Source organism: Lissotriton vulgaris, unplaced genomic scaffold (assembly GCF_964263255.1).
Source record: "Lissotriton vulgaris unplaced genomic scaffold, aLisVul1.2 SCAFFOLD_535, whole genome shotgun sequence".
Taxonomy (NCBI): Eukaryota; Metazoa; Chordata; class Amphibia; order Caudata; family Salamandridae; genus Lissotriton; species Lissotriton vulgaris.
This window is the reverse complement of record NW_028250319.1, coordinates 724,902-744,088: the sequence shown is the minus strand read 5'-3', so window position 1 is coordinate 744,088 and position 19,187 is coordinate 724,902. Positions and strand designations below refer to the sequence as shown.

At 47.0% G+C, this 19,187-nt stretch overlaps 1 protein-coding gene across 1 annotated transcript in view; it reads right to left on the bottom strand.

The window, feature by feature from the left end:
* Positions 1 to 17,761: 17,761 nt before the first annotated feature.
* Positions 17,762 to 19,187, bottom strand: part of LOC147663291 (IgGFc-binding protein-like) — a 248,438-nt gene continuing 247,012 nt past the window's right edge. Inside the window, exon 8 of the mRNA XM_086950554.1 lies at positions 17,762 to 17,831. Coding sequence (XP_086806680.1) covers positions 17,793 to 17,831 — 39 coding nt within the window. The 3' untranslated portion in view covers positions 17,762 to 17,792. The remainder of the gene's footprint in view (positions 17,832 to 19,187) is intronic.

The window sequence follows — 19,187 nt, the reverse complement described above, 5'->3', positions numbered from 1 at the left end:
GTATGGCCTGAAGCGTTGAGAAAGGTAATGGATTGGGTCCCTCATAGAGGTCTCTTATTAAGTTTATGCCTTTCCTAAAGTCTTTGGCAACGTTCCCTTACCTGCGCTGCTCACTATGGACCTCTCCCATTTGCTTCATTCTAGATACATTCTCCTCAACACTAATCGTGCCCTACTGAGACTAGAGCAGACACACAAATCGTAATTATTACTCAACAAGTCTAATTTAGTTTCACTGTGGTGGAATCTCTCGCTTAGACTGGAGGGAACATTTCTCCACTGGGAATCCTGGTCTAGGAAAGGCATAAACTTAGTAAGAGACCTCTATGAGGGACCCAATCCATTACCTTTCTCGATGCTTTAGGCCATACACAATCTATCGCCTATGGATTTTTATGATTTCCTGAGGCAGGTAATTTTAACCTTCTACACAACACCCCTCCCACTCCTATTCACTTTCATTATCTTATTATCTTATTATACTATTCAGTGCTCCTGTGTGCTTCGTAGGTCACAGCATGAGCCATTACGCAGTGGAACAGGAAGAACCCAATGATGAAGCATGCTACCAAGGGCAACCCTGTTAGGTGAGGGTTATCTAAAAAAACATAGGTTTTTCCCAATCATCCTGTGGAGGGTTAATCTATGCCAGAATGTACAGGCCTTCTCCTGTTTATCAGAACTCAATCATGTAGGCTATCTTCATAGATATATTTCAGTATACACATCGTTGGTCTCTTCTTCCTCGATGCACAGACATGGAGTTCAATAACCACATCATCGTTTCTAATGCTCCTTCATGCGCAGTCAGGTTTAGACCAAGTTCAATAACCATTTAACTGATTCTCAACTTTCTCCATTCCCAGGCAGGTATAGATTATCTTTCAATCTACCTTGTGTGAGAAAGACTGAGTCTTGGTGAAAGAGGAGTTTTGTCAAACGCTCTGTCCACCTGCCCAATTTTGAGTTGGGGAAGACTACTAGATTTATGCTAACAGATTAATTTAATATACTCTGTCGGTCTGGCAGAGTGGGGGCATGAAATTATATATTTAGCACCATTTACCCTTTTGCGGGTGAATGGTGTTATGTGTGTTTTTTCCTATCCATTGCTGCCTTGCAAAAGCTGGTGGTGAGGGACATGAAAAAATAAAATAATAAACCATATGTGTCCCATGATGTGTGGGCCATTAGGTTTCCCTCCCCCCCCCACAACAAACAAACTCCTGGTTTGGGACTCTATTTTTGAAAAATATATATTTTTTAAGTATTTCAAAAGTTTGTCTGCAGCCTGTCATGTTTGACTGTGAAACATGGACAGGAACCACTGTGATGGTGAGCCCTGCCAATGTACAGAGAGGATATTGGGGCTGATGGATATCTCTAAATTGAGCTGGTGATGTAAAGTCAAATAGGTGGGCATAAAGTGCTCCTCCACTAGCTGCCTTTACTCTTTCCTTCCAAAAATAAATGTGTCCCTACAAGCGTTTATATTTCTAATCTAATCCTAAACCTTACAGAAAAGAAATTACCATAAAGCAGAATCCCATACACATCATCCTGGGTAGAAGATAAACATTGGAATCAAGCTCCGGAACCTCCCCATCAGTTTGCATAATGATAATTGTAGGTGTCCGTAGCAGGTCCATTTCCAGCTTTCAGTGTGGAAAGTCTTTTTCCATATCAACCAGAGACTCTGCATCACCAGCAAGAGGCTCCCTTCCACAGCCGAAAAGGAGGTATCTGGAAGCAAAAAAGATACAGCTTGTGTGATGTTTGGGAACACAAGAAAACAGATGTTTGTCAGAACACACCTTCCACATCTCCTTAACCTCCCCTTTGATGTCTGTGGCCCCAGCCCTTTTCTCACTTCACCTGAGTATGGTTTTCCTTTCAAATTTACAGTGCCCAGCATCCCATGTAGGGGAAGCTTCAGAGTACAGAATGAGCTGAGGAAACCACTGAGCTCAACCCTAGCCTGGCAATGCCCAGCTGTCTATACAAAGACTTGGTGAAAACCAGGCTTAACCCCTGGTGCCCAAATTTGAGTGATGGTGACTAGCGCCTCAGGGTTTAGCAAGAAGAAAGCCTTCACTCAAGGACCAAAAGCACGTACACATTAAATTATGCATTTTATTTTGATTGTAAAGCACATTAAAAAAAACCTTGTCACTAAGCCTATATCATCAGAATCAGGTGAACAAGAGAGAAGAAATATCTTCCAAATGTCAGATTTTATACGGATAAACTGTAACCCCAGGAGAATGATAACAGAGAAAGGGAGCCAACCACAATGATTACCTGTGTGTGGTCCATAGTTTATATCCATGAATCATGGAGAGGAAAAAAAATAAACCAACAATTATATTTCCTTTCTTTATCTCTGGGCAAACTGTAAATCCAGACTGTACTAGACCTTCCTAAAGTCATAGTGAACTACCAATATATTAGGAATACTGTGGGCCCTGGGCTGTAATCATCCTGCACGACTAGCTCATGGGAGAGATTTTGCCTGTAGTGAAACATTGATTTTACTCCAGCAGTGCTAAAATTATACTCATGCAACAATGCAATAGTAATGCTGAACGCACAGTGATGCTGCACAAGTAGTGCTAAGGAAATATTTTTCAGCAGTGGTGCAGTGCACCATCACTGTCACAGCGAATGTATCTGGCATGGCTTCCTAGGCTCTTCATGATTTCTCATCTACAACCTCTGATAAAAGATTTCTCTACTTCATTCTTCAGGAAAGTAGATATTCATATATATATTTATGATATATACTTTTGGACAACTATATATTTCCATCCCTTATATCTGTTTATTTGCCTCCAAGTTTGACTAAGCAGACAAGGCAAAAAAGGCTCTCTTCATTTTGAGACCAAGACAGAGTCCTTCATTCTCTCCTATCACCTAATGGGGTTGGCTCATTTGTAGGGGGATTCCTGGCTATACACCTTCATACATGCTTTACTTTACTTCTGGTGTCTTTGATGCCCACAGGCCTGGAGAAAAACCTGGATGAAGCACAGTCACAGACAATGCCCTTAAGCGAGGGCAGGACACAGCCTATAAAAATGTAAGTGCTCCCCATCTGCCGCATTCCAAGCCCAGGAAGGACCTTCAATATGCAGATGCACCCAAACGCTCCTGTGTGATGGCTATCTGTTAAGTATGCACCAAGTGTAACTGTCACTGCACCCTAGACATGAATTGAAGTCAGGCTGCAAAGCACATAGAGTTATATGCACAGATAAATGTTCACTTTCTCACAGTGGCATTTCTAAAATCCACCTAGACCAATAAGCATGATTATTCACTACTATTCTAAACGTACCAAACATGGCAGCGCTACTCCCTTCAGATTAGGAATTACCACTTAAACACATGTGAGGGGATTCCCAATATTAGCCTATGGAAGGAAGAGGCCTCACAGTTGTGAAAAACGAAATAGGGTGTTTGTCACTGCTAGGACATTCCACAAAATAAAGACACATATTCCACCTTTTACTTACACAGCATCCTGCCCATAGGAGTACCTAAGGCCTACCTTTTGGGTGACCTAAATGTAGTAAAGGGGAGTCAAAAGGCTTGGCACCTAGTTTTAAATGCCACGTCATGGCGGCAGTAAACTGTCTATGCAGACACTCCAATGCAAGCCCTAAGACAGGTTTGAAAGGGTACTTCTGTATGTGGTGGGCCAATAGTAGCATTTCATTTACAGGCCTTGGGTATATAGTATACCATTTTACAAGGGAATTAAATGCAAATTAACTATGCCAAACAGGTGTAAACCAATCACACCATGTTTTAGGGGTGAGAGCACATTCACTTTAGCACTTATTAGCAGTGGAAAAGTGCCCAGAGTCTTAAAGCCAATGAAAAGAGGGTCAAAGAACTAGGAGGAGAATGGTAAAAATGTTTGGGGATAACCCTGTAAAAAGGTCCGGGCCCCACAAAGGTGTTTACACCTCATCTAACAGAGTGGCTAGTAAATTATCATGGCAAGGCCAGAGCCGTCACAGCCTCTGCTGCCTGTGATATGCAATACTGGCTTCTCACAGTCCTGGGGAAAGTTACACTCGACCCTAAGGCCTATTTGGAACTAGAGCAGGTGGAAAAATTAGCTAGTCAGAAGGCAAGTCACACTTAAAGGCTGGGCACACCGTTAAGGTGGGAAAACTGAAGTGAACAGTCAAGGTTTCATCTTGTTTTTGGTGAATCTAGGAACTCTGGGTCAGGATTATGTCAACTCTCCACAGGAAGTGGTCATATAGGGGGTGTATTCACCCAAAAGGTAAGCAGCCCATTAGCTACTACCCTACACTTCTAAAAAACCCTAAATCTAGTATCCACTGATACCAGGTACTTAGATTCATCTACCCAGGAACCAAAGAAGGGCAGAAGAGAGTAAGCACCGTAAGAACTGAGAACTTAACCTGAACTTGTCGCCAAATCCTGTCTTGCTGCTGGTGCCTCAACCATTGCACTGATCAAGCTCATCCAAAAACTGTGCATCCTTCAAAGCCTATGGAAGACTGTCCAGCACTTCAACAACAAAGTAGCATCTCACTTGGGGTGAAGGAGACATCCCCTGCAACTACAGGCACTATCCATACTTGCTCTATACATGCACTTGCTGGCCATCAGGTCCATTTTGGGAGCATTTATTTTATTTATTTTGAAAGTTTTATAGAGCGCTAGCAAAGTCCTGGCAGATATCAGAGCACTATACAATCAATAAATATGTACAAAGCATATTGTAAAAATCAGCATAGGAAGATGCAACATCAAGTCTGTCTCATGGTTGGGAGCGTGTGTGCATCTCGTCTCAAGGTTTCAATAGACCATACTCATGTGAATTTGGCCTTGAGGATGGATTTTACTTCCTTTTTAAAAAAGGTAGTGGAAGGGTTAAGTCTGGTTTCTGGAGGTAAAGCATTCCAAATTCATCTCATCAGGAAGAAGTCTGTGTTGCTCCAGGAGGTTAGATCTGTCTCCCTGCTTCGTTTGGAGATGCCAGGCCCTCCAGGAGTCGCCCAGCACCACTATCCTGTGTACCGGTGCATTAGCCACAAACAAGGCTTATTGTGTGTCCAGTCTGGGCAAAACTGATGCTAACATCGACCTGCTCATGAGGGACTTCAAGATCACCAAATCCAACACTGAGAGTGTCCCTGTTGTGCTGTTTTCTCTCCCTCTCCAGGTCACCAATAGCTAAGTGAGAGCCTCTTACTACAGCAAACTGCTGGCTAAAACACCTCTGTACCCAAGCCACCCAGCCCAGGCTCCAAGAAACCGACTGCGTCCCTGTGCTCCAGAGACCCACAAGAGCTAAACCCCCTCTTTGGGTTCTGCTGGGACTTTATTTTGCATGGAACTTTGCCATTGACTCTACTGCATAGGGCTCAAGGCTACTAACACAACCAGCACTCTGCTCCCAGACCCAGCAGGGTGGGTAAACCTGAACTGCTGATGGTTTCGTGAACCTTGGTCCCTAAGCACCTTAAGTCCCTAAAGGTATCCCTCAAAATGTATAATAAGTGTATCTATGCAGTGTATGTTCATCCCATAACATAACATTACTGTGTTTGAGGCGCATACCTCAAAACCATTATTTGAATATTTTTGCCTATTTTAAAATTTCATATCTCTGAAAGTACTTACCTGATATTGATGATCTTGGTGTCTAAATGTATATACAAAGCTGTGTCATTTCTCCAGGCAGAGAGATGGGGAGTGCCTGGGAGTTGCCAGGTCACACACGCTGACCCCTGGGGAGGTGCCCCGATCCCGTGCCTCTATTGCCAGAGACACCCAACTTGTGGGACGGACCGGCCGAAGACGACAAGCTGTAGCCATGTCAGGCCCCAAAAGCCCAAACGTGACCCAACAAACCCGACTTGACAAATTCACCATGCCTAAACCAGTTACCACTGAGCCCCACTGAGAGGTGGTACGGTCACCGGACCTGATGCTGAGCGTAGCAAACTGACCCTGCAGGATGTAATGGAGGCGATATCGGGTGTGCGTGCATCTCTTGAACAACGCATGGAAACAATCTCCACTGATGTCACTCTTATCAGGGTGGAAGTGGCAAAAATTTATAAAAAGGAAAAACAAATGAAGATCGTCCAGGACGACACAGTCTAACTGCAGCAGGACGTCCAGGAACTCCAAGAGTTTCTTAAGTAAGCAGAGGATAAGCTTGACGACTATGAAGGTCACTCCAGGAGAAAAGATGTCTGCATAATTGGGGTACCCAGGAAGGCGGAGGGTCCAACGGCGGACTACTTCATATAGGACCTCATTCTCAACCACTTGCAGCCCAAGGGCCTGTCAAAGTTCTTTGTGGTGGAAAGGACAAACAGAGTGCCAGGAAGTTGGACACACCAAGAGCGTTGCCGCGTCCCATCCTGGCCAGATTGCTTAACTTTAGGGACAGGGCCATCATACTTCAAACTGCCAGGGTGGCTTCACCTGTCCGCTATCAAAATGCAGACATTTCCAACTTTCCTGACTTTACCCTGAGAGTTCAAAAACAGCGGAGATCATTCCGCGAGGTGACAAGAGAGCTACACAATGAGGGGTAAAATACACCATGCTTTTCCCTGCCAGGTTCAGAGTGGAGGCGGAGGTTGAGGCGTGTTTTTTTTAACGTCCTGAAAAGGCAGCAGACTGGTTGGAGAGCTGGCGAGGTGCAAGGGAACACAATGTCAGGTGAACTGTGTCTGGGATTATGTTGTTCACCAGTCTATCTTTGGGAGGTGGGGGTCATCTGTCAGGCTTTTTCAACCTAATTGTATGTGTATTATGTTTGGGGGTAATAGGGGGGAGCTCTTCTCGATATGGCACCTGGCCGCAGCACCGGCTGTCCGTTAGTGTCCCTTTTTCAATGGTATCTCCCCTCTCCAGGAGGCTATGATTACCTGATTGCCGGGAGAGGGAGGTAGCGGAACCTCAATCCCCACAGTTACTTCTTTTAGTTAATGCATTTGCGACAGGCACTCTGCCTTGTTTGTTTGCTGGGAAGTTTGAGGCCCAAAGTGTAGGGAAGCAGGGAGGATGGGTTTTGGGTTGTGGGGTATTAGTTGTTGTTCAACATTCAGGGATGACGGCATTGACTCTTAATAGACAAGGTAGGAACTCCTACTACACAGATATGCAACAGCCCACACACTGGGATAAGGGCCTTAAGCTCCGTAGCTGGAACGTTAATGGTGCGGGAGATAAAGTAAAGTGATGTATTGTCTTAAAGCACATCAAACAGAACTCCCTGGGCATAGTGTTCCTCCAAGATACACATCTTGTTGGTAATTCCTGCCAGGCCATGAACATTTGGGGGTACAAGCTGGTGGCACACTCAGGGTTCACTTCGGGTTCCAGAGGAGTGAGAATCATGCTCAAAAAGTCTTTCCCACTTTCGATACAACACACATGGACAGACAACTTGGGTAGATATGCAGCCATTACCGGGCAGTGGGAGATCAAGATACTGTCGCTGATTACTGTCAATGACCCTCCAGGCCTACAAAGCTGTACCTAGAAAGACTTGGGGGCGATCATTTTGTCATCCCGGATGGTCAATTCATAGCAGGGGGAGACTTAAATTTGGTGGTGTCTGGCACGGTAGACTGCTCTCCTCCAAGTGACATAGACTCCTCGTACGCTGGCTCCCAGATTTTCTCGAGGAGATGGGCCTGTCGGATGTATGGCGAACGTTTCACCCTACCACATCCCAGTACACTTTCCACTCCAGAGCGCACAATAGTCTCTCCAGTATCGACTATCTTTTTGTACCGGCTCTCCAGGTCAGCAATGTTAGGGAGGTACGACACTTAGTGAGGGTATATCAGACAAATGGGCGGGCAAGATTGCCCCTATTAACCCTTGGTATGAGTGAAACCCGGTGGTAAGAGGGGGTCTCCTTTGAGTTATAGATCACTATTATTCGGAAAAGGATTGGTCGCGTCGCATCAGACTCTCGGGGAGGCCTTTAAGACTGTACTAAGGGGACAGGCCCTCTCACTAATAGCAGGTGTTCGGAAGGAAAAGGTGAACGACCTGGTCCAAGTGGAAACAGATATCCTCTGACTGGAGGGTAAGTGGGATAAAGAGGCCACAGATGATACACAGCACAAACTCAAACTCAAGAGGGAGAAACACAGGGCCATTGCCACAGACATGGCCAAAACCCTAGGCAGAGAAAAGGAGGGCAGGGTCTATGATTTGGGTGATAAAGCTGGCAAGCTCCTTGCCTGGCTTGATAGATGGGACCTGGCTAGCCGCCTCATTCCAGAATTAGTAGACGAACAGGGGGGAGTCATAACAGACCCGCGGGCGATTGCAAATGAGTTCGCCGAACATTACCATCGAGTGTACCATTCAAGCACTGATTTGCTGGAAGAAGACTCAGAGGCACTGCTTACAGATATACAGCTTCCTGCCCTGTCAGCCGAAGAGAGGGACTATGTGGACAGTGCTTTTAAGAATGACGAGATTGCACAGGCGATACACAATCTTCAATCCGGTAAGGTGTCAAGCCCAAATGGTTTACTGATAGAACTCTACAAGTTAAAGCCTGACTCTATTGCTCCCCGCACCTGAAAACAATGTTCGAAGAAAGTAGGGAGAGGGGGAGACTTCCTTATGATCAGCGGATAGCCACCCTAGTGACCATCTATAAGGAAGGGCAGCCAAGCCCATCTCGCTGCTTAATGCAGAACCCAAGATCTAGGCAAAACTGTTGGCAACCCGGCTAACCCCAGTTCTTATTAAATTAGTACACACGGACCAGTTAGGCTTCTTGCCTCATGGAAACACAGCCCTGAACCTGTGGCGGCTCCATGGAGTGATGTGCAGGATCAACACGGTCCAAGAAGCAGCGTGGTGGTGTCTCAGGTTGCCAATATGGCATTTGACACTGTTGAATGGGCTTATCTCGTTGTGGTCCTGAAAAAGCTAGGTTTTGGTCCCAAAGTTATTGGGCGGGTGTGGCTGCTGCTTTGTGAGTCCTTGGTGCAGGTTCTGGTCAACAACAAAAAGTCTGATGTGTTTGAGTTGACCCGTAGGCTACGTCAGGGCTGTCCTTTGTCTCCGCTGCTATTTGCGCTCTCCCTCGAGCTGCAGGCAGCATGGATCTGGTGAGATCCGACAATCCGGGGCCTTAAGTGGGCCGACACATTGGGAGGACCATATTTCTCTATGCAGATGACATTCTCCTTTATCTCGCCTCCCTAAAATCATCACTTCTCAACGCCATTAACATATTCAATATCTTCGGGAAAGACTCTGGTTATAGGATCAACTGGGACCAAGTCGCTGGTGTATGTCCTCAGTGGCGAGCCCCCAATCCCCTAAAGGGCTATCCAATTCAGGTGGCCCGAGAAGACTTCCGATACCTGGGTATCACAGAAGATCCATAGACTAGCACGTAACCTACTCCCACCTCTCCAGCGTCTGAAACGGGATGTAGCTCACTCTAGGGCGCTCCCGCTATCTCTGCTGGGGCGAACAGCACTTTTTAAATGATGGCTCTGCCCCGTTTCCTGTATGCCCTGCAGAACCACCCAGACTTGATTCCAGCTCATTACTTTAAAGACATTGAGAGCCTTCAAAGAGAGCTGCCCTGGGAAGGCAGAGCCCGCATTGCTTTACCAAAACTAGTACTCTCATGGTATGATGGGGGAACGCTCTCATTGATATTAAAAGATATTGCTGGGCAGCTCAATTAGCAGCAATTAACCAAAGCACATATCGATGCTGGGATGACCCTGGGTATAGGATGGACAAATGGCAAGTTCCTGGGGATACCTTTAACTGAGCCATCTACTTTTATGCTAAAAAGATCCCACTGACTGGGCCTGCCTGGCAGGCAGTACACGTCTGGAGAGCAGCAAACAAAAGATTGGGGTGGGACAGGAGGCTCAACCAGGCCACGTCGCTATGGGATGCTGATTAACTGAGCACTCTACAGACCTTTAACAGGTTTGAAAATTGGGACTTGATTGGGCCGATTCTGAATTATTCCTGTATTTGCAGGTATGGCATGCACTAATGTCAACCTTGCCCAGAGGAGAGTCTCCCCCAGAGTCATTGCCGTTTGAAGACAGGTTATTAGATGGTTACATGCCCAAAAAAGCGATGTCCCTCACATACAAGAAACTAATAGTCAATACCCCAATCCACTAGTCCAGATCCGGGGGCGGTGGGGGAGAGACGAGTAAGAACTTGAAGATGAAGAATGGCAAGAGTCGTTGTCGTCTCAGAGAGTAGTTGCAATCTCCTCCAAACTCCGCTTGGTTCAATTGAAGATCCTACAAAAGGTTTATGTGTCGGGACAGATTTGTTAGCATGGGAGTGCGTCTGATAGGATGTGCAGGAGGCATTGTGGTCAAGAGGGCACTTTCTCACACATACTATGGGGATGTGTCATTATCCAGCGATATTGTAAGGGAATACATGAATGTATAAGTGAGGTGCGACTCCAGCCTGAACCCAAACGATGTCAGTTAAACGTCTGGGAGACTACATATGTGAATAGTAAAGCGAAAACCTGTGTCACATTGGGTTTGTTGGTATCTAAGAGGAATATTGCCCGACTGTGTGGCTCTGGAGTGGCATCTACATTGGCCTCCTAGAAGGCAGACATAGACTGGTGCATGCTGAGGGAAAGACGAGTGTATGTAGCACGGGGACTCCCCAAAAAGTGGACAGCAATTTGGGACAAATGGAATGTATATAGAGGGAATATTTGTATCCCACCCTCCGCTCCTCCCTGGAAGAACGTTTCACACCCTGAGTCCTCCATGACCTGATTTGATTTGTAAAAGTAATGCTGTCTATTTATATCTGAAATGATATTTGTCCTGTACCAAAATGCCATTCTTTCTGAGTTCAATAGAACATTTTTTTTAAATGTGTGTAATTTTTCTAAAGTGTTTTTTAATTTTCTTCTTGAGTATGATTCTCATTTATTGACTCTGTGTGTGCAACAAATGCTTATCTCTACACTCGGTGAAGCCTAAGCTGCTCGACCACACTTCCAAAAATAGAGCACTTGGGGTTATTACCATAAGTCCTGTAAACCAATAAGGGTCCTCTGGACTTTTCCCACGGTGTGTCCTTACATTGGCACTACCACATCAAAAAATGGCTTCCTACACCTACTGTGTCGCAAAGTGCTATAGAAGGGATCCTACATGTTACAAGGTATCCCCTGTCTGTCTTGGTTCAGAAGCTCTGTCAATCCTTGAGTCAGAGCTCCAGCTGGCTACAGGGTGTACACATCCAGACCCGAGCTCCATTTTCTAGCCCACCATGTCCTAAAGTCCCCAGGATGAGATCTTGCAAGTCTGTGGATGTCTCACCTATGTGTCCAGGTTAAGAAGCTCTGACTGGGCCCTGGCCAGAGCTTCTGCTGGCCCAGGAGAGAACGCCACTGGCTATGGGCTCCTCATCTTGGTCCTCTGTGTCACGTAGTGCCCAAACAGGGTCACGTTGCCCCAGGCAAAGTTTCCCTGCTTGGATGGGAGAAAAAGCTAAGACCAGGCCTTGATTCAGAGCTCTGCGAGATACCTATGCCTAAGACCCTGGCACCCAAGGGCAAGTGGAAACTGATCATTAAGATATGGTGCAACCAGGTGGCCCTCCTCCAAGCTGTGTAATATGAGGTTGGCTGTCTGGTCACTCTTGCCATAGGAATGGATAGGTGCCCAAATGGCCAACCTGTCTTGAAAGTCCAGATTTGGACTAATTTGACTCTTTGAGTGCAGCCAGAGCTCTCTTGTTACTCGGGATATAAGGATTACAAGCTAGGCAGGTAACCTTTCTCAGGATTAGTACTGGCAATGTACTAGGAACTACCTTGTTATCCATTTGTTTGCCCTACTTTCCGCAAGGGCCCTGAACAACCTGCCCTAGTCCCTTTGTGACCCAGGTCTGCTGCTGCTTTCTAGCCCTATGCAATGGGCCCTTCCTCAGAGCCTGCTTTAATTGAGAACAGGGAGAAATGTGAAGTTGACATCTACATAGAGGACTGACTGGTCACAGTTGGTTTAGTAGCACTGTACTCTGATCGAAATGAGCACACTTGGTCGATTTATGGATGGACTGCTTGCCCAGCCTTGGCTGTTGTTTCAAGCAAAGAGCTTTCACTCTGCCAGGGCTGTCAGACACAAGAGTCTGCCTTTTGTGGGGCCCTTCAAGAAGAGTGAAGGCCAAGCAGCCTTGAAGCTTGAGCCCCTCTCCCCGTGATCTGACCAGAGTGGGTGGGTTGGGTGGCACTAATCTCAGATGCCACCTGGCAATCCAGAGCCAGCGCTCCTGCCTGTTACCCATATCAATTCAGCACATTTCTACAGCAGTTCAGAACAGCTCCATGGGGTGTCCAGGCCACCAGGACCAGCACCTCAGTGTCTCGCTCAGGTCGAGACTCGGCCTGCAGCTTCTTTCTGGTGTAAAAGAGCAGGCCGGTCCCACCAGTGCCCTTGTCTCCAGATCATGCAGGTAAGCAAAGACTCTCACAGTAGACTCCAGAAGGGTGTGACAATTGGTATGGGATGGTTATGTGGCTCCCCATTCTGTAGTGTAGTGTAGTTCCTATTTTCCCAATGGGCTTTGCGCTTTGGAATATTATATCCTATAGATATGACGTAGGACTTAGGTCAGTAGGTCTCTATCAAATATACTGAACTTAATTGTGGGTGCCAGCTAGCTCAGAGGTCACTAGAAACTTTCTTGAATTCACAAGAAGGGATTAGTTTCTGACCCAGTCAGATCCGGTCGCTCCACCCGCTCCTGGCCGTCCTCGCATCTCATCCCCACTCTGTGCCCTGCCAGCCTGTGCCCCGACCTCGCTTTGCTTGGTATCGTATTTACTGCCTAATTAAGCATCTGTGCCAGCCTGAGCCCCGATCTCGCCTTGCATTGCTTTCTGCTGCTGATATCGTATTTGCTGCCTTAGTTAAGTTGCTGCCTTAATTTCTGCTGCTGATATCGTATTTGCTGCCTTAATGAAGTTGCTGGCTTCATTTCTGTTGCTGATATCGTGTTTACTGCCTTAATTGAGTTGCTGCCTTGGTTTCTGTTGCTGATATCGCATTTGCTGCACTAATTAAGCATTTGTGCCAGCCTGTGCCCCGATCTCACCCTGCATTGCCTTTTGTTGTTGTTTGGTGCCATTTTGTGTCCCAGCACATCTCTCCTCCCCGCTCCCTGCCGCTGCTGCCCTGCGGCCCCACCCCCGCTCCCTACAGCATCCTCAAGCAATCCCTTCCCCATGCGCCACCCCACTCCCGCCTCCCAGCTGCTCCTCCCTCGCTCCGCCCCCCTCCACTCTCCACTTATGGCAGTACGGCATACGCGCCCTATGCGCGCCGAAGGCATGCCAAAGGTAAGCCCGTCTACGCCCGTCCGCGCCGGGACCGCGCCCAGCGCCAGACCCCCTGGACCCCGCAATCACCACTCCACATGCCTAACATACGACGCCGCAACCCTCACTGCACTCAACACCGGCCGACTCCCCGATTGCCACCAAGCCGCCCCAAGGCGCGCCCATGGACCCTTCACCTGCCAATCCTGCAAGTTGTTCTGCATCAGAACCCACACTGCAACCGCAAACACCAAACAGAGCCCAAACAACAACCACCTGAAGTGCATCCTGCTCAAAACCCGATCGGTCCACAGACACGCCATTGAACTATAGAACCTACTCGACACCACAACTCCGGACGTCGCCTTTCTCACGGAAACCTAGATGAACGCCTCATCAGCGCTCGACATAGCCATAGCCATCCCCGAAGGATACAAGATCATCCGAAGGGACGCATCAACCAAACAGGAGGAGGCATCGCCATCGTCCACAAGAACTCCATCCGCATCACGACCAGCTCCGACGACACCCTCACAGCCACCGAACATCTTCACTTCCAGATTCACACCGACCCCAAGACAACACTTAGAGGCACCCTCGTCTACAGACCCCCAGGATCCCGCACACAATTCTGCGAAGACATCACTGACTTTATCAGCCCACACGCCCTCCCCTCCGAGGACTACATTCTCCTTGGGGACCTCAACTTCCACCTGGAAAAGGACAACGATAGCAACACCACCACCCTTCTGGACAACCTCGCCAATCTCGGACTTTAAACAACTGGTAAACACCTCCACCCACTACGCTGGACACACGCTCGACGCAATCTTCTCCTCCAGCACACACATCTCCTTCAACCACGCCACAGGACTCCACTGGACGGACCACAGCTGCGTCCACTTCAACTTCAGAAAAACCACGACACACCACCACCCACAACAAGTTCCCTGCAGAAACTGGAACAAAATTACCACCGACCAGCACACCACATCGCTAAACCAAAACCCCCCTGCCAGAGTATCGGACCCAAACCATGCAGCCATCAATCTCGCACAATGGATCACCCGCTGCACCGACAAATTAGCTCCCTTGAAAAACCACCACAACAAGCCAGGAAGCAAAAGAGCCACCTGGTTCAATGACGACCTCAAAAACAAAAAAAAAAAAATGCCGCACCTTCGAGAAAGCCTGGCAAAAAAACCCAGCCACAGACAACATGACCGCCCTCAAGCACGCCACCCAAAACACCACCAGCTGATCTGATCGACCAAGAAATCAGCATTCAAGGATCGACTCGACAACAACGCTCACAACAGCAAGGAACTCTTCAGCATTGTCAAAGAGCTTACCAACCCCAGCACCGGCACCAACGACATCACTCCCTCTCAAGACCTCTGCGACTCTCTAGCCTCGTTCTTCCACAGCAAAATCGCTGACATACATAACAGCTTCGGTGAACAACTCACTCCCCTCACCACCGAACTGAAGCCCCCCACCACCACCCTTTGCGCCTAGACCCCGATCAGCACGGAAGACACCATCCGCTTGATGAACTCCATCCACTCCGGATCACCAACCGAACCATGCCCCCACCACATCTTCAACAAGGCCGACTCCATCATCGCACCCCAACTCCGGGATATCAACAACTGCTCTCTCTACAACGCTACCTTCCCAGAAAGCTGGAAACATGCCGAACTCAGCGCCCTCCTGAAGAAACCTACAGCAGACCCCTCCGAACTTAAGAACTACTGCCCCATCTCGCTCCTCCCATTCCCTGCCAAAGTCATAGAGAAGACTGTCAACAACCAGCTCGCCGCCTTTCTAGAGTCTAACGGCACCCTTGACCCCTCACAATCCAGCTTCGGAGCCAAACACAGCACTGAGACCGCCCTCATCGCAGCCACAGACGACCTCCGAACACTACTAGACAACGGGGAAACAGCGGCCCTCATCCTCCTGGACCTCTCCGCCGCATTTGACACGGTCTGCCATAGCACCCTTGTACAACGCCTCAGCAACGTCGGGATACAAGAAAAAGCATTGGACTGGATCATCTCGTTCCTTGCCAGAAGAACCCAGAGAGTCCGCCTCCCCCCCTTCAGATCAGAGGCCACCGAAGTCATCTGTGGAGTACCACAAGGATTATCCCTGAGTCCCACCCTCTTCAATGTCTAAATGAGCCCCCTCGCTTCCATCGCACGCCAGCACAACCTTAACATCATCTCCTATGCGGACGACACACAGCTGATCCTCTCCCTCACAAAAGACCCAAACACCGCCAAAACCAACCTACACGAAGGGATGAAAGACGTAGCCGAGTGGATGAAGAACAGCCGCCTAAAACTGAATTCAGACTAGATGGAAGACCTCATCCTAGGATCATCCCCCTCTGCATGGGACGACTCATGGTGGCCACCAGCCCTTGGCAGCGCGCCCAAACCAACGGACCACGCTCACAATCTGGGATTCATTCTAGACTCCTCCCTCTCAATGACCAGACATGTCAACGCCGTCTCGTCATCATGCTTCAACATCTTACGCATGCTCCGAAAGATCTTCCGATGGATCCCCACCGAAACAAGAAAGACGGTCACCCAAGCACTTGTCACAAGCCGACTGGACTACGGAAACACCCTATACGCCGGAACCACAGCCAAACTGCAGAAAAAACTCCAACGCATTCAGAACGCCTCCGCCCGACTCATCCTAGACATACCACGCCACAATCACATCTCCTGTCACCTGAGAGACCTTCACTGGCTCCCTGTCAACAAGAGAATCAAGTTCCGTCTCCTCACCCAGGCACACAAGGCCCTCTACGACCTAGGACCCAGTTACCTCAACACGCGCCTGACCTTTTACACCCCCACCGTCAACTATGATCGTCCAATCAAGCCCTCGCCACGATTCCACGAATCCGAAGAGCCACCATGGGAGGAAGATCATTCTCCTACTTAGCGGCCAATACCTGGAATTCTCTCCCCACCCACCTCCGCCTTACACAGAACCACCTCTCCTTCAGAAAACAACTCAAAACCTGGCTGTTTGATAAATAGCGAAACCCCCTCCCCCAAGCGCCTTGAGACCCTCTGGGTGAGTAGTGCGCTATACAAATTTTGACTTGACTTGACTTGACTTGACAACCGCATAAACATGACAACTTTGTTTCCCTAGGGCTGGAAAATATCTTCAGAGTCGCAGAAACAATAGATAAGTATTTCATTAAGTCAATCGTGCATGCTTTGTTTCTACTGAGGGTGCACAGAAATAGAGAGATGAGCGTTTCAAAAAAAGGGTTTTTTGAACAGTCTTCTTTCTCAAGCAAGAGAGGTGAACTGCTACAATCGTTAATCAGAATGCAAAGTATAATGCGTACAGCGAGAATAGTATTAAAAAATAATACTGTAATAGCTTTACATGGTTTCTAAGCCATATAAAAATACATACATAAATAACATAGGCTAAAATACTCAACTGGTGCTTCTAAAATATGCCTTCTCCAATGTACCTAACCTAGATCTAGTACGAGGAAAGAAGTAAATATTGTTTAGCATAGGTTTTAGTTCTGCCAAGAAATGGCAAAAGTTTCTCTAGGTTTTAATCAGCTCCATACCTTAGAATGAATGTGTCTCTGGACTCGATATCCCAACACCCTGCAAGGGTAGTCAGAAACTCTTGAGCTGGATTTCTCGGCAGAGGAGGGCAGCTGGGAGAGTCGGCTTCCTTCGGCAAGTAGCTCGTCGAACTGCACCGTACCACCATACTTTGCTATAGCAAGTGAAGGTATAACTATACCATGAAGGTGTTTAGGAATGCCAGCTTTGACGTAAAGTTGGACACATGAACATCATGGATGAACCCCTAAGGAATAGTTGTTCATGCATAATAATGAGTTTCTTGGAGAAATCAATATCCAGGCTAGGGGAAGTCCCTTCTGCTTAAGAGCCTGGTTTTCCAAGAAATCGTTGTGACGTTGATGAACGGATAGAAGTAGCCATGCCTGTATTTGGGTAATATGGGCTAAGCCTAAATAAGGGCTTGATTTCTATGCCCATATAAGGGCAACATGGATTGTACCTATATAAGGGCATGAATCGGGAAAATTAATTCGGAATCTAAAATGCCATACAACAATCCTATCCAGTAGGTGCCTCCACCTGTTTCTTCCTGCCAGTAGCATACCACATAATTAAAGAATAAATTGTATTTCCATGGAGCATTCAGAGTAAGGTTGAGTGCCTATCTTGATAAGCAGGTATTACTAAAGGGGTGAGTCACTAATTGCAGAGCAGTGAATTGTAGGATGGACTTCTTATATAGCTTACACTGATTACCCAAAACAATACTCCACAGCAGTGCAAGTGAGACAATGTGTAAAATATACCTGAAATCCTAATCGAATCCATGTCATGAGTTAAGGGCCCGTACTTGCAGAACCAGATGAAGATGAACACTAAAAGGGAATAAGAAAGGCAGAGAGTATTTAAGCTTTTACTTCACAACCGGAGCCTCCATCACATCTGGAATTCTCATTCATCCAGAACACCAAACACCCCACTCACCCCAGGCACCCCTGGCACCCTTACTAACTACCAACAGATCACATTATGCACTTCCATCGCACCACACAACTCCCACATTGTGACTCACCACACCCCTAACATCTGGTATTCCTCTCAACATCAACCTTAACATCTGGAACACAAACTAGTCCAGTGCTCCTACCAAGCCCAGCAAGAAAAGCACTGCTGTTACCCTTGTATCCAACTGGCTCTCACACTCAGCATCTGCTCACATCCAAGCCCTCTTCACAAAGTGCTTAAGATGGTATCCAGACACTACTTCTCACTCAAAAGCTGCTCACCCATCACACAAACATTCAACACCTTCTCAAGCCCCTCCCTACTTTCTATCTGGAAAATCATCACCGTACAAAATGTCACAATCGCTCATATCCACTACGTCCAAGATCACATAACTGACATTGGCTTATCTCCATGCTCCCTAATACACAAGGTTATCTATGTTACTTTAATCTCAGTCTACACAGAACACCTGGTTATTTACATTACCTAAACAACAGACTTCATAGACTACAATAGAATTCACATTGCCATAACCCCATTCTGTACAGTATATGATTACGTATATTAGCAACAAACCAGCCTGCATAGTACACATGGTTACTTACATTAGCTTAACCATGGGCTGCCTAATACACAGTTACCTACATTACTTAACCTTGGTATACGCAGCACACAAGGTTACCTATGTTACTTATGCCTGGTATACCCAGGACACATGGTTACCTAGGTTGTATTAACCCCTGTCTGTACAGTACATGATTACCTAAATTACCTTAAGACCTGTTTGCACACTAAACATAATTACCCATGTTAGCTTCACCCAGTTTGCACATTAGACATGGTTATTTTCATTACCTTGACCACAGGCTGCCTAATACACAAGGATAGAAAATGCTAGTGTAAACCCAGTTCACGCACAGTCGAGACCCAAATATGGAAACATGTAGACAAGTAATTTATGACTCCAAAGCCAGCAATTAACATTCCTCACCATTTTTGGAAACTTTTACAACCCATCATGTTTTGTATAAAAGAAGGATACCTACAGATTTTAAATTGAGACAGTTCTCTGACTATGTGCCTGTAACTGTTCTCCCGGCTGTAAAATTTAATTAAGCAAACTGTTCCTGTTTTGCCATAAAGCCTCTTGTCTTCCGTAATTCAAGGGGTCTCGAACCCAAGCACAACAGTACATATCATTTATCCCAATAGGGGCCCCAAAT